Source organism: Anthonomus grandis, chromosome 1, assembly GCF_022605725.1.
Source record: "Anthonomus grandis grandis chromosome 1, icAntGran1.3, whole genome shotgun sequence".
Classification (NCBI taxonomy): domain Eukaryota; kingdom Metazoa; phylum Arthropoda; class Insecta; order Coleoptera; family Curculionidae; genus Anthonomus; species Anthonomus grandis.
Genome location: NC_065546.1, coordinates 6734742 through 6750865, shown reverse-complemented (window position 1 = coordinate 6750865; position 16124 = coordinate 6734742). Strand labels below are relative to the sequence as shown.

Here is a 16124-nt window from a genome sequence, read left to right as displayed (position 1 = left end):
AGAAACTAGTCCAACTTAAACACCACAAAACAAAAAATACCAAAACTATATAAATTTTCTCCAATATAAAACTCTAGTTTCAACAAAATAGGTCATTCAGACACAGCATTTAATTCCGCCAAATGTTTTTTTAATTTTTTTTATAAACACACTAGTTTTTTTTATATTCACAATAAATGGTGGAAGTTCGTTATAGCACCTTATTGACTGGCTAATTACACCGTTTCTTCGCTTGTCAGTCCTTGATCTTGTTAGATAAACACATTGTCTTGCCCTCGTTAAATAATTGTGAAAGTCACTACTCTTATTTAAAGTTACCTTAGTTTTAAGTGCATTATTTATATTTTTTTTTAATAACTTACATCGCTCCAAACTTATTATCTGTTCAACTTTTAAAAATTGGTATGTTTTATATAATTGAGCAGTAGGAAACAACCTAGGTAAATTATAAAGGTATTTTATAGCCCGATTTTGTAGTCTTTAAAGCTTCTTTACCAGATTTTTCGTTGTTGATCCCCAAATAGTACCCATGTATTGCAGATGTGATTTAAACAACGCATTATACACCGCTCTTTTCATTTCATCAGACAAATAACTCGCACATCTTTTGATAGCACCACAAGCACTGGACAGTTTCTTCTGTACATGACAGACGTGATTTTGTAATTTAATTCTTCATCAATTTACAGTCCAAGGTATTTGTAGCAGACAACTTTTTTAATTAGATTATTGTTTATTTTAATGTCTGTTTCACTTATTTTTTTATTTTTATTCCTAAACACCATATATACAGTTTTGTTTACATTTATTTTTAAATTATTTCTTAATAACCATTTGTGATATCTGGCTAGACACACATTTGTTTCCTTATCCACATTTGTTATCTACAGTTAAGGGTGGCTTTTGACAGACTGTGCACGTAAATAAGGTAGAGCAGCGGACCTAGGACAGATCCCTGTAGTACACCCATGATAGTCTCTTTGGTTTTACTTTCTTTGTTGTTCACACTTGTATACTGTTTACGTTTCACCAGATAAGATTCTATTAATTTATAGGCAACGCCTTTAAAGCCCATTGACAACAGTTTCTTAAGCAGTATCTTAATATTAACCGTGTCGAAAGCTTTTTGAAGATCAATGAACACTGCTAACACATGACATTTCTCATCCAGAGCTTTTGTTATATGATCCTGTAGTTCAATCACTGCCGCCTCCGTATTGCTAGATTTCTGGAATCCATTTTGTTGTGGATCAAATTTAAAAGTTTTTTCTATAAATGTTATTATCCTTCTTTTGATTAGTTTCTCGGCAATTTTAGATAATGCTGAAATAAGAGCTATAGGCCTTTTATTTGTTGGTTCATATTGATTTCCTGCTTTATGAATGGGTATGATTTTTGTTACCTTTAAACACTCTGGATAACATCCATTACTAAGCATCTCATTCGACAAGCGAACCAGGATAGGTATTACTAAGGTCTTTACATTTATTATATCAGAGGTTGTAATTTCATCACTCCCAGGAGCTGCATTTTTTTTTAGTTCATTTATAATTTCATTGATTTCTTCATCTGTACATGGTGTTAAAAAGATAGTTTTGTCTTGAGTCTCCTCCTCAAATATAGTGTCCAATCCTACCGCCATTCTTTCTTGTTCAACTTTTTCCCTATTGCATTTCCAACGTTTAGAAAGTAATCATTTAAGGTATCAGCAATTTCCTGGCTATCATATATTTTTTCATTGTTTATTTGTATGTATTTAATATCATTGTTCTCACTTCTCTTATATTTATTGTGTATAGTATTATTTATGACTTGCCATGTTTTTCTTTTATCTCCACTTGCCTGTTCAATCTGGCCAGTTACAAATTTATTTTTTAATTTTTTTCTGAGGGATTCACACTGATTTTTCAAGTTTCTAAATTCCTCCCTTATATTTATGTTGTTAGGATTTCTTTGTGCTTGTACGTATATTTTATCTCTCTGCTTAACTAATCGTAGAAATTCTTCATTGATCCAACATTTATTTCTATCCTTTATTGTTTTTATTACAGTTGATTCTTTTTTGGCTTCTTGTATTATTTTAATTAATGTTTTAAAATTATTTATTTCACTATTTTCTATTTTTTCTGCTAATAATATTTTAAAACGCTCAGACTTTACATGTTTAATTTAATTTTTTTGCTTTTGCGTATTATTTGTTGCTGCATGTCAAGCTCTATTTTTTGTATTTTGTGATCCGTCATGGTATGCATGAAGTATTCGACATTGCTATTTAAATTTAATATGTTGGTTATAGTGTGATCAATGAGTGTTGCAGTATTTACAGTTTCTCTTGTTGCTTCTGTACGGTTGATAAACTCAAAAGCATTGCCAATTACCATGGCCTCATAATCCTTTTTTAAGTCACTGTCACCAAAAAGGTTAATGTTCATATCACCCACTATTATTGTGTTCTCTTTAACATCATTCATCATTTGGTCCAGATCATTAATGAACAATCTACCGTCGGATGAGGGGGGCCGATATACCTTCACCCCTTTTTTCTCTACAATTATGTTCTGGTTTATATCCATTAAGGTTGTAAAAGTGAACTTCATTTTCATAAATTCAGTTCTCGGTGAATACTAATACATCTGATTAAATATGTAATTTGACTAATGCTTCTATCTCCTCAAGTTTATTTCTAAGGCTTCTGATGTTTACATAAAGAATTTTTAAACCAACTTCTGTAGACCAAGTAATTACATCTTTCTTATATTATATACATACATAGTACTTTTGTACGTAAAAAAATCTATTTACATATTTAAGTCCTCTTTACAAAATATTCTTATTGGTTTGTCGTCTGACCCTAGCAGGACCTTAATGAATGACCCTTAATGAATATCATATGAATTAATGCGAAAATATTATTTATGGAGTAACTCAAAAAACCGTTACTGTTTTATTCCTACAAAATGCCATTTTCGTATATAAACCCCCCACACTCCCCACCCAACCCCACATAAAATTGAATATGCCTTACCTCAGTGTAATTGTAATTAAATATGTTATCATATTTCTGATAAACCACTAAAAAATCAGTAATATTATCAGAATTAAATAGTGCCGGAGTGGGACTCATATCTGTCACAGCATTTTCCACCGTGTAATTCCAAATAGTCTTAAACGTTTTTCCATTTATTGCTATTATAGTCGAATTATAGACGGAAGATACTATATCAAGTATTTCATCACCAGTTATATCAACTAGCACTGACTGGGTTAATATCCCTTTAGATTTATCTTCATAAATGGTCCTTGATGTATTTTCCTTTAAAAAAAGCCAATGAATACTTATTAGCTATTTTAAAACATAAATATTTACCAAATTGGACAGCTGGCTTAATTGCACGTAACTCAAATTTCCGGGAGTGTTAGGAGTGCCGCTGCCAAATAAAAGAATCGTCGAATTTTCATTTTGTTTATAAACTTGAGGCATAAAGAAGGTCTTTGATTTATTTGGTATGTTTGCTCTTTTTAGTTCTTGGCCTGTTTTGCCAGAAAGCAGCATAATGTGACCACTAGTTTTATCTAAAATAAAGTTTAATATTAGTAGTAAGAAAGTAACACTTTTGTAAACAAACCGATTCTTTTAATCAATTTCTTCACACTTTTAAGAAGACCTGCAGCAATTATTTTCCTGACCTATTTGTAGATATTCCTATTAACATTATCAAAATTATGGAAAAGGGAACTTAGCCGAATAATAATTTGTCTACAATTTAATCTTGGGTAGGTAATAGGAATATTAATGAACACATTCCAGGTAGTTAATTCGGATATTTAGGAAGATAATTCTATTATAATAATAGTGCTATAAAATTATTGAATCTAATGCAGTTAATGAATATATTTACCTACATTTCACACAGCTTGTATGTGAAAAATATTCTATGAACGTTCTGAAAATGTAAGGAATGAATTGTGTCATCAATTTCAGTATTATTGGAATATTTTAGTTTTGTTGCCTGCATGTTTTATGTTAGATCAGATTAGATTATTAGTTGCATGTTCAGGTTTATTGCATGTTAAGACCTGATATAGTTCACGCTCTTTTTTTCAATTTATGATTAATAAATATTCAATTTGTCAAACTACTGAAAATTATGATTATAGAAAATGTTTTCCTATGTAATTTATTGTCCTCGTTATTAAAATTAGCAAAAGATGAACCAACCTATACCACTCTCAGTAATATAAATATTTGACTTATGACCACGTTTTTAGCATTAAACTCATTCTCAGGAATCTCTCTATTTTGGCGCACAATAAATGAGAAAATATTTAAATTTATGTGCGATTATATTTTATAATTATAAAAAAACTTTGATATTCCAGTATATGTTCCAAGGCTTCCAATTTGGTAGCTCTTGGGCCTTGGTTGACAAAATTAGCTTTAAGTTCCTCTAACCATGAAAGTTCTTGAGATATAAGAGACATTGTTATATTAAAAAAATCTTTCTTTTAACCCTAAGAATCTAAAATGTTTTATTAGTTTTTTGGTAAATATTCCAAAGAAAAAAATATATTCCATAAAAAAATATGAAATAGTTTCAATTGAGTCTTGAGTTTTGCCCAAAAATCTCCACTAAAATTTAAAAAGTTCCAAAAATGTATATTTCAGTTTTCCACTTTTTCCAAGATATTTCATTATTGATCCGGATTTAAGCCATCTAATGTAATGTTATAATTAATTAAAAAAAAAAAAATTTGGGGCTTAATTTACCTAGAGAAAAAATAATAATTTTTTTCCCATCAATATGCGTTCCCAGATTCATCTCTTACAAGCTACAACCGGCGTAAAGTACGCAAAAAAATTGTAAATTTTGAATTTTAGCCATCGGCTACATTTATGCGTTAAATAGTTAAATATTCTGAACATTATTTATACCGGGTGGCGCATCGAAAACGAAACAGAGCCAATTACGGGCAGTCCATTAACTTTTTAAAAAAACGCTCGGACCCGTCGATTTTATTTTCGAGGGGGACACTTAATAATCACAAAATCACTTTCCCACCTACAACCCCCTAAGCGGAGGTGGCACTACCCCTAAAATCTTAAATGGGAAGGGGGGTCGAGTGATACCTCATTGGAAAGGTCTTTTAATTCTCTTTACTTGGTTTGACGCAATTTAAGTAAGTACTTTTTAAAATTTTCGCATTTAAACCTTAAAAGGTAATTTTTAATATTTTTACTTTATCATAAACTACTAAAGGTACTTTAGTAGTTTATGAAATATTTGTAAAATTTTCTTGTTGACCAAAACTAAAAATTGAATTATTCTCAATTTATTCTAAATGTAGTACGCTGTTAAAAAGGTGATTTATAGTGTGGGACTTTGTTTTTTTAGGTAATACCTATTTTTTAAAATAAAAATGGTGCATACAACGGCAGAAAGAGTTGAAATAATTGAATTATTTTTTTGAAATAATCAATGTGCTAATAGAACGGCGGAATTATTTAATGAGCGACATGAAAACAGCAAGGTGCAGCGAAAGTATGTATTGGAGCTTGTTTCCAAATTTCGAGAAACTGGATCAGTGGCGAATCGCAAACGCAATATTGAAAATCCCGTAAGGAATGAAGGTATGGAAGTGGCTGTACTAGGGCATATTATTCTAGATCCTACATGAAGTACCCGTCAATTGTAAACTGTCACAGGTATTAGTCGACGTAGTATCCAAAGAACTCTAAAAGCTCATAAGTTTCATCCGTACAAAATACATCTTGTGCAAGAGCTGAATGAAGATGATTTCGATCGGCGATCACAATTTAGTGAAATTATGAGTGAACGAATTATTAATGACCCATATTTTTTGTTTAATACGTGTTTCTCTGATGAAAGCTCTTTTTTCCTGAATGGCTTGGTCAATCGTCATAACTGCCGATATTGGTTCTACAATAATCGTAGAGTGTATCGTGAGGTACACACCCAATACCCACAAAAGTTAAATGTCTGGGCTGGTACCTTTGGTGATAATTTAGTTGGTCCATTTTTTTTACCTGGAAATCTAACAGGTGAAATGTACTTAGAGCTATTACAACAGGCCATTGATCCAGCATTGACAGCTATAACTGAAACTCAAAATGACAGATACGATGAGGATTGATGTTTCAGCAGGATGGTGCCCCACCACATTATACGTTATTCGTGCGAGAATATTTGAATCGGACGTTTCCAGGACGATGGATTGGAAGAAGAGGTGCTATTGAATGGCCTCCACGATCGCCGGATTCATCACCTCTAGACTTTTTTCTTTGGGGTCACTTAAAAAGCAAAGTTTATGAGACTGAACCCACTTCGTTAGAAGATTTACAAGGCAGAATTGTAAATGAGTGTCTTCAAATCACGCCTGAAGTATTACAGAACGTGCGACAACGCTTTGAGGAAAATGTTTTTTATTGTATGGAGAATGGAGGTGGCCATTTTGAACATTTATTATAAGCTAACACTTAAGCAAATTCTTTTTAAATCTATTTTTGCGATAATTTTTTGAATGACTAGACTTTAAGTCAAAATATTCTGTAATATGATAGAGCTATCTCATTTTTTGTCTCATAATTTCATAATACTTGATGGTTTTGTCCTACTGCAAAGACTTCTGTCCTACCTGGCATTGTTTTTCTTAAAAGTACCTTTAGTAGTCTATGATAAAGTAAAAATATTGAAAATTACCTTTTAATGTTTAAATGCGGAAATTTTAAAAAGTACTTACTTAAATTGCGTCAAACCAAGTAAAGAGAATGAAAAGACCTTTCCAATGAGGTATCACTCGACCCCCCCTTCCCATTTAAGATTTTAGGGATAGTGCCACCTCCGCTTAGGGGGTTGTAGGTGGGAAAGTGATTTTGTGATTATTAAGTGTCCCCCTCGAAAATAAAATCGACGGGTCCGAGCGTTTTTTTAAAAAGTTAATGGACTGCCCGTAATTGGCTCTGTTTCGTTTTCGATGCGCCACCCGGTATATTACTTACAGTATTTAATTTTTTACTTAAAAAATAAGTTAACTCTGGTGCAAGCGAGTAAATGAGAAAAATAGAACAAACCTTAACAGAAAAACTGCCACTGATTTACTCTCTTGAATTAGAGTTAATAAAAGTAAAAAGTAATTAAAAAAAATTACGAAATGTAATCCAACCAATGTCATATCAAAAATCTCTTAGTCTCAAAAGTCTTAAGAGCCTCTATATAAATACTGGTAAAAGTATAATACCTTCTAACGATGAATGTGAAGTAATCACATCAGAAATATTATCCCCATCTTGGTCGTGTATAAAATTAGCCACAAAAACGTTCGTTTTCCCCGTGTTAAGTTTCCATATTTGATTTCCGGTTTTAGAATCGAACACTCCCAAAGTCTAAAAGAATATTTTTATTTTCCTAATATTCTTTTATCAGTATTCTTACCCCATCGACGCCAATAGCTAAACAGTCTTCAGTACCATCAAGATTTACATCGGCGGTACAGTGTAGACTGAAAATCGTGTCGTTTAACCAAAGTTGCCAAAGTATTGTACCATCTTTACCATTCATGGCTAAAATACCACCGGCGCATGGGGGTAACACTCCCAAATATATTGAACAGAATATGTCTGGAGGAAAAATGTTGTAATTCTCCCCTATAAAACAATTTAATAAATAATGAATTTTCTTCTAATCCAGCAGACGAATCTTACCAACTCCATAACCAAATACAACATCTTCAATTCCATCTTTGTTAATATCCAGGGTCCGGACTGGAGAATCGGTGGTAAGTCCGGGAAAATTTACGGCCCACACATCCGTCACTCTTAAATTTGTGCAAGGTAAGTAACGATCGGACTTATCTACCTTTTTTTCTTTGGATATTATCCAATCCCTTAATTTATCCAGTGGTAATGGATATATTGACACTAGCACTACCACAAGAATAATTAAACCTGTAAATATAACTTGGTAACTCTATGACAAAATATCAAAAAAAATATCTTTATAATTTCTACCAATGGGGTATTGCAAGTGTAATTCTGAATATGAGATATAGGCTTATAAGAAAAATATTAAGAACGTTAGCATTAATTTTCCCAATATACAGGATGTTTCCTAACTACGGTACGAAACTATACAGGGTGAATCGTTAGGTAAGTATCTTTAACTCATTCTAAAAATTATCCATGGACGACAACATGAAATAAAAACCAATTAATAAACGATAAACAATTTCGACCTTAAAGCAAATGAGCAAAATGCCCACCTTCTGATAAAATACACGACTGCAAACGATTAGTCATTGAGTGTCTGACACGCTCAAAAATACCTGGAGTATCCCTTATGATATTGCAATTGACAATTATCCGGTTCCTCAAGTCATTCACATCTAGAACAGGAGTTTTATAAACAAGAGCCTTCAGATGGCCCCATAAATAGTAATCCAGGGGATTCATATCAGGACTGCGAGCCGGCCAATTTTGAGGTCCTGCACGTCCAATCCAGCAATTAGGGTAGATGACGTCGAGATGCTGACGAGCAAGAACACTGAAATGAGCTGGAGCCCCGTCGTGCATAAACCACATGTTGACTCTTACTTGTAGGGGTACCTCTTTTAATAAAGTGGGTAAATGGTGTTGCAAGAAATCCGTGTAGGATTCACCTGTTAATCTTGCCGGTAAAAAAAAAGAGCCAATTAGGTAGTCACCAATAATTCTTATCCAAACGTTCAGCGAAAATTGTTGCTGAAAATGAGTTTCTCTAATAACGTGGGGATTTTCGTCGGCCCAAAAATGATCATTGTGGAAGTTCATAATAGCATCTCTTGAAAAATTTGCCTCGTCCGTAAATAAAATATTTGGTAGGAAATTATTATTGTGTGCCATAGTATGAATCAACCACCTGCAAAACATTAATCTTGGATGAAAATCCCGAGGCAGTAGAGCTTGTACACGCTGTATGTGATATGGATGCAGGAGGTTTCTTTTTAGAACTTTCCAAACGGTTTTTGAACTGACTTCAAGCTGCAGTGCAATCTTCCTGATACTATTGGAAGGATCTTCTTCTATTGCATCAAGTATAGCTTCTTCCAGTTCAGGCGTTGTTATAGTTTCTGGTCTTCCACCACCCATATTTTTATTAAAACTCCCAGTTTTACATAATCTTGCATGTAGTTTTCTAAATGTTTTTGCACATGGAATTACTCTGTTAGGATATCTGTCCTGGTAAATTCTTCGTGCTTCTTCCGCATTTCCATTTGCTAATCCATAAATAAAGTGCATGTCGGTCATTTCATGGTTGGTTAGTAAAATTATTCATGATGGAGTAATGAATCACTGCTAATTGACAGCTGAATTTTACTTATAGCAATTCTATCACTGTCAGCTGGTCTCCAAAGCAGGTTGGTACAAAGGAGGTACTTCAATGGACTTGCCAATTATTTGTCATAAGAAGCAATGTATTTGTTATTTTGTTGTATTTCAAAAATCTGATAATAAAAATCGTAGAAGTTGAATGTTTATTATCAGAGTAAACAAGACACAAGAGACCAAAAAGTCGTGCATTGGAGGGTGGACATTTTGCTCATGTACTTTAAGGTCGAAATTGTTTATCGAATTAATTGGTTTTTATTTCATGTTGTCGTCCATGGATAATTTTTAGAATGCTTTAAATTTTTTTTCTCGAAAACAAAGCCAGATATGAAGATAATATAAGATACGAAAAAGTTGTATTTTTAGTTGCTTAAATACAAAAATAAATAAAAAGCTGCAAAACAATTATTGGCCTTGTTTTCTTCTCAACAATAAGCATGTGGTGCCCACTGACACGCCACTGGACCTAATAATTTCAATTTAGTTACAGCTAAATAAGCGTCTTATAACTTCAAATAACTGCACCAAATTTCAACCAAATCGGTTTAAGGATAGTTATAGTATTTTTAAAATACCGTTATTTTTTTGAACCTTCATCGCCCTGTATCTCAGAAACAAAGCAGCTCCCGACATACGTTCATAGGAACTTTTTTTCATAAAACGACCTAACGATTCACCCTGTATAGTTTCGTACCGTAGTTAGGAAACACCCTGTATAGGCTAACGGATATTGTCACCGAAACTCAATTATCATGAAAACCGACGATTTTAGACCATTTTGAAACCTGGATTGGATATGGATACCTGTATGTTTATAGAATTTTTCCATTTTAAATAAATTATATGCTACTGATATGTATATGTTATCACAATTTGTTTCCACAAAGAACTAGAAACGTTAATTATACTTGATTTACTATGATTAGATTAATTAAGGTGTCCCAAAATTAGTGGACGAAACGCGAACCCTGTATTCTTTGGTCAAAAATAACCTCACTTTTTCCTATAAACATATATCGGCAAACGCCCCCCAAGGGAGCTACGCCCCTTTTAAAGGGGGCACCTGAAAATGGTTTTTTCCACTTATTTTCGAAACGGGTAAATATAAAAATTTTAAATTTTGGTATTCTCCCAATTTTGATATGCTGAATTTAGTTGTCATTTCATAATTTTCATTATTTAGTCAGGTGCGTATCATTTAGGGGGTGAGCCTAAAAAAATACCTAAAAAAAATTTTTTTTGCAAAGTTTTTGTTTTTTTTTCTTTAAATTTTAAAAATTTAAAGCTTTTTACGTAAAAAAGCACCTCTTGGTCAATAACGCTAAGAATTACCATTTTCGAGAAAAACGCATTTAAAAATAACGCTGCATAGTATCATTAATAACAATTTTTATTAAAACTCAATAGCACGCTTCAAAAGTAAATTCACAAATAAAATTGCAAACAGATAAAAATACTAATTTATTTGAGGCAAATGTTCAAACAAGTTTCCGTTTTCCTGAATGCATAACCTGGATCTTTTTTGAATGTTTTGGGTCGATCTAAGAATTTCAAATCGGTTTTCTCTTATTTGGCCTGCAGCTGCGAGAATTCGCCTCTGAAGCTCTTCTGGAGTATCAATTTCGGTGGCATAAGTAATATTGCACATATTACCCCAAAGATAATAATCCAGAGGATTAAGGTCGGGCGATCGTGCAGGCTAGTTTATTGGACCACTTCGGCCTATCCATCTGCCTGTAAAATTATTGTCCAGCCAGTTTCTCACCTGTCGGCTGTAGTGAGCTGGTGCCCCATCATGCTGAAAACTCATTTCCAGCCGAGTTTCTATGGGAACATCGTCCAGTAAATCGCTGAGATTGTTTTGAAGAAAATTTAAATAATGACGACCAGTGAACCTGTGTGACAAAATAATTGGGCCTATCAATTTATCTCCTATCAAACCCGCCCATACGTTAAAGGAAAATCTATGCTGAAAGTTAGTTCGTCGAACTACTCTCGGATTCTCGATGCTCCAAAAATGAGTATTAGGGCTGTTAAAGCCCTTACTCCTAGAAAAAGTTGCCTCATCTGACCACAAAATTTTTTGAGGAAGATTTGGGTGATTTAAAATCCAATGACAAAAGTCTACTCGAGCTGGAAAATCTTCTTCTAACTCCTGAACCCTTTTATAGTGGAAAGGATGGTATCCTAACATCTTAGTCATTCTTCCAATCTGAAATTATTTTTAAATATTTTGAATTGCATAGGAAATAAGCCTAAACCTTAGTAAGCCACTAAACATTCCAGTTAGTCCTCAAAAGGATTTGTTTTGGGGTGTTTGATGTTTGTGATAAGACTTATCCAAGTAAATAAAGTAAATAATAATAATAGTAATTAGAGTATTTTGAAATGAATTTAATGCGATCCGACGATAATAATTAATAACAACACTATTTATACCAATCTCAATTTTCAGTTATAAGTACTTTAAATTTAATTTTTTGGATAACAAATTAGGTACTTAATTATTTATTTATCATATTTAATTTTACTTACATTTGACTTTGGGATATTGGTAATCTCTTCTAAGGTTCTCAATGATATTTGAGGGTTTTCTTCGTTTTCTTTAGTTAACCATCATTTGCAATTGGTCTTCCTTGCCCTCGAGCACTTTCGAAGGATCCATATTCAAGTAAATTTCTATGAATTCTAACAAAAACTTTCCAATGTGGAAGCCTTCTTGCAGGAAACCTCCGCCGATACTCTCGTGCAGCGGCATGTGCGTTTCCATTGCAAAACCCATACATAAAATGAATATCTACTTTTTCACGGGTCGAAAAGTCTTCCATAGTTAAAAAGATATTAACAATTTGAATGCAAAATCAAATGTTAATGTCATTATGCAGTGTGTCAATTTTTTCCAAAGCCTGCTACTAAGTTTTCATAAAAATTGGTAGTGAAAATAATATTATGCGGCGTTATTTTTAAATGCGTTTTTCTCGAAAATGGTAACTCGTAGAGTTATTGACCAAGAGGTACTTTTTTACGTAAAAAGCTTCAAATTTTTAAAATTTAAAGAAAAAAAAACAAAAACTTTGCACACAATTTTTTTTTAGGCTCACCCCCTAAATGATACGCACCTGACTAAATAATGAAAATTATGAAATGACAACTAAATTCAGCATATCAAAATTGGGAGAATACCAAAATTTAAAATTTTTATATTTACCCGTTTCGAAAATAAGTGGAAAAAACCATCTTCAGGTGCCGCCTTTAAAAGGGGCGTAGCTCCCTTGGGGGGCGTTTGCCGATATATGTTTATAGGAAAAAGTGAGGTTATTTTTGACCAAAGAATACAGGGTTCGCGTTTCGTCCACTAATTTTTTTTTGGGTCTAAAATTACTAGTGACTTACCAATTAAGATACTTAGGGCAATTAAAACATAACAACAAGGCTTACACCAAGCCCTACAAGGCGGTCTAGGTTTTAATCTTGTTCCTAAATCGTGCTTGCCATGTTTTCTCCTGGGAGCCATTAAAGGTCTTTTAACATTTAATTCCTCGGCAAACTAAAAAAAAAAATAGTTCTTAAAAATTTCATAAAACTTTCTATAAAACTTATTAAATGATCCTTAAAAATCACTATAAAGTTGCCATATTGTTTTACATTAAATCTAAGCTTTTGTATTTTCGATCGGAAAATATCGATAAATGAGTTTGGAAATACACAAATTACATAAGCCAGTATCAATAATTTTAGAAACAATATTGGATAAGTACCTTAAGAAAAAATTGTCAATTCTTCAAAAATATAGTAAATATTAAATAATATCGTTTTAGAAAGCACTGAATATTCTATATCTATAAATTAAAATTTACAGATAAAAGAAAATATCTTGAAAAAATATTTAATGATTTAACTAAAGCGTTTGACAGAGTGTTCACTATTTTTGAAACTGAACCATATCGTTGTTATACATGTATAACATGTATATGGAGGATCTTTTAAGTTATCTAGCAAATCTAAACAAAAAAATGTTATAAAGCAATATTAGGGAAATTGTCTTCTACATATTAATAAAGACAAATTCCTTGAGAGTTTTGGTGTGATATTTTCATTTTTTAAAATTTTTTTAATATATTAAATACCTTATAACCATTTTTGCCGTCTCTTATAAAAACTTCATCTTCAACGTCACTGATATCGTCCTCATCCAGGGATATACTTTCCCTTATTTCGCCCTTTAAATTCATCCCCGTATAAGTAGTTGACTTTATAACCATCTGAAAGTTTTTTTTTTATTACTACGGAAATAAAGACTTATATACATACATACCTTATTTCTTTCATGTATGTAATTTACAATATTTACATGCAGTTAATAAATATAGAACAGATTGTTGTGACGATATGCTTGCACTGCGTCACTTACGATTCTATTTGTAAAAGTAATTGAAGTGTAAACTTCCACTAACGAATTGCCATCACACGTGATTGTGTCTTATTTTTTTAAGCGGGGAAGCAAACACCTTTTTTTAAAATTGAGAATGATACTTCCCAGCTCGCAATTTAAAATCACGAAACATATGTTTATGGTTAGTAAGGAAGGTATATCGAGCGGTTTTTCCGCATTGCTCAAACGCCGTTTTATTGATTTTCCGCGGTTTACTCCATGTATTTTTACTACGGATGGAAATATAGAGAGAATAAATTTAATATTCCGATAGGCACTACTTCAGTTTTAGATTTTCGAGCGTCATATAATAGACATGCTAATTAATTGGATATTTTGATAACCTTTTTCGCACCTGAATGATATACGAGGACATTCAAATAGATTATTTATAAATTGATTTTCAGTAGGTATAACAAATACTCGGAATATTAAATTCTCGAATGCGCTGTAATGCCTATGGATTCACTAAAGGCATTTGACATCATTATCGGCTAATAAAAAAAAATATTATCATGCTTCGTCTATAGTTTTCCTATTATAGGCCATGTAATATAATTTGCAAAGAATATTAAAAAAATCCACTTTCCATTGGATTCAAATTTTCCATCTTGAACTTATTAACAGTTAACAGCAATCTCTGGGTATTAAAAACACTATTCATTGCTCATTCATTCAGAGATTAATCTTAGCTTCTACCAACTCCCAATAATAACTTTAGTCTAATGTAAATATTAATAGGTCGACAAATACTATTAGTTTTCGAGATATTGCTTTTTTTTCACGATATGAAGACTTGAAATAAATAATGTGCTAAGTGCCAACATTATCATTTCGACATAAACAATGTTTTTTATACTACAATCAATGTATAAGAAAAAACTCCCTGAAAATTAAACATAGGTTTATTCAAGTAAGTATTTTTCTGTGTGCATAATATTTTCGAAAATTTTTTGTAAAAAATGACAAGTTACAAGTTCATAGAATGTGCTAAGTGCCATTACAAAAATATAAATATTTTGGTAAGTAAATAACGAAAAAACACAAAAAATGTAGCTTCTAATTAATGTTAGGATTCAATAGATCCTCATAAAATTGTTTGATTTCTTCCTTCAAATAAGGAATCATTGACAGCACTTTTGTTTTTTCTCTTCAGAAGTTCTACTCTGGCAGGTTAGGTTTGACAGAGTCATTTCTGCGATAGCTCCAATTGTAACATTTTTCTTCAAAACCTTCGTTGCCTTCCAAGACTCTATTTCCTTCAGAGTTTCTCGGATTCTGACAAATCCTGGATTTTCTCGGCTAATATTAATCCATTGAGCTTTTGAAATTTGAAGCTTAGATGTATTGATTGTACTTTCAGAAGCAACTTTAAAATCGAAAGTCCTCACGGTTCATTATTGTAACCAGAAATGGGTTTTTTTTCACTGCTGCTATCATCATTTTCACTAAATCCATAGGTACCTCACATTTTTCTTGTCTTTTGCGCTTTTGAATTTGAGCGAAATCCCTGTCACAGCTCATAAACGAATGACCCGACACTAGATACTTTTGATTGATCTCATTGAAATGCCCCTTGGCAACTAAATAAATCCATAAAAACAATAACATTTTGTTTTTATTTTGTCCAGCGCAGTTGTCACTCCAGATTGTTAACTTCGAGATCTTAACGCTTCTGTGTGGGTATATTAGTGAAAGCTTTCAGTACACACGACGCAATTTCGTTCCCTCCACGTCCTGTTATACCTTCGTGCCACAAAAACATGAAGCCAGTGTTATTGTCCCCTAGGTGAACACAAAGGTTGTAGTGGGAGAGCTGTCGCATGTAATACATCTGACTATGAGATAAAGTTGGCAATGATAAGACCTGCTCTAAGTCCATTGAGACTGTCATGCTGTCACTGGTGGGTTGCTGGTAGTTTTGATGGTCTTTTCTCATTGCTTCTACAGCTGCTTCAGCTTTCCTGCGGTGGAGTTCTAATTTAATTTTAGCATCTGCCTTTGTGGGATCTTTTGTTTGCATGTGCAGTAAATCACAGATAGCACAGGTATCAGTTCTAGGCTTGCAAAAACTTGGGAAAATTCTTTTTGAAAATTTGAAATAAAAACGATAACTCACTGTTGAATCAGGATCAGCAATCTTAAACGCGGAGTAAAGTCTATTTATATTAAGATCGGAGCTCAGATACTGCTTCTCGCTTTTTGAACGGTTGTAATGTCCTAAGTCTCTGGGAAATTCGTTTATATGACCAATAACCAGTGCTTTATCTTCCCGTTTATTACCTCTCCTTTCCTTGTAAACTGAATCTC

The 16124-nt window shown here is 32.7% G+C and overlaps 1 protein-coding gene across 1 annotated transcript in view; it reads right to left on the bottom strand.

Annotated features, from left to right (window-relative positions):
- The window catches only part of LOC126738245 (uncharacterized), a 45379-nt gene extending 31359 nt beyond the window's left edge, over window positions 1–14020 (bottom strand). The window contains exons 1-8 of the mRNA XM_050443520.1: window positions 13698–14020; window positions 13510–13644; window positions 12776–12929; window positions 7721–7963; window positions 7452–7663; window positions 7258–7402; window positions 3368–3573; window positions 3026–3313 (exon numbers count right to left, since the gene is read on the bottom strand). Of these exons, the coding sequence (XP_050299477.1) occupies window positions 3026–3313; window positions 3368–3573; window positions 7258–7402; window positions 7452–7663; window positions 7721–7963; window positions 12776–12929; window positions 13510–13644 (1383 nt within the window). The 5' untranslated portion in view covers window positions 13698–14020. The remainder of the gene's footprint in view (window positions 1–3025; window positions 3314–3367; window positions 3574–7257; window positions 7403–7451; window positions 7664–7720; window positions 7964–12775; window positions 12930–13509; window positions 13645–13697) is intronic.
- Window positions 14021–16124: the final 2104 nt, after the last annotated feature.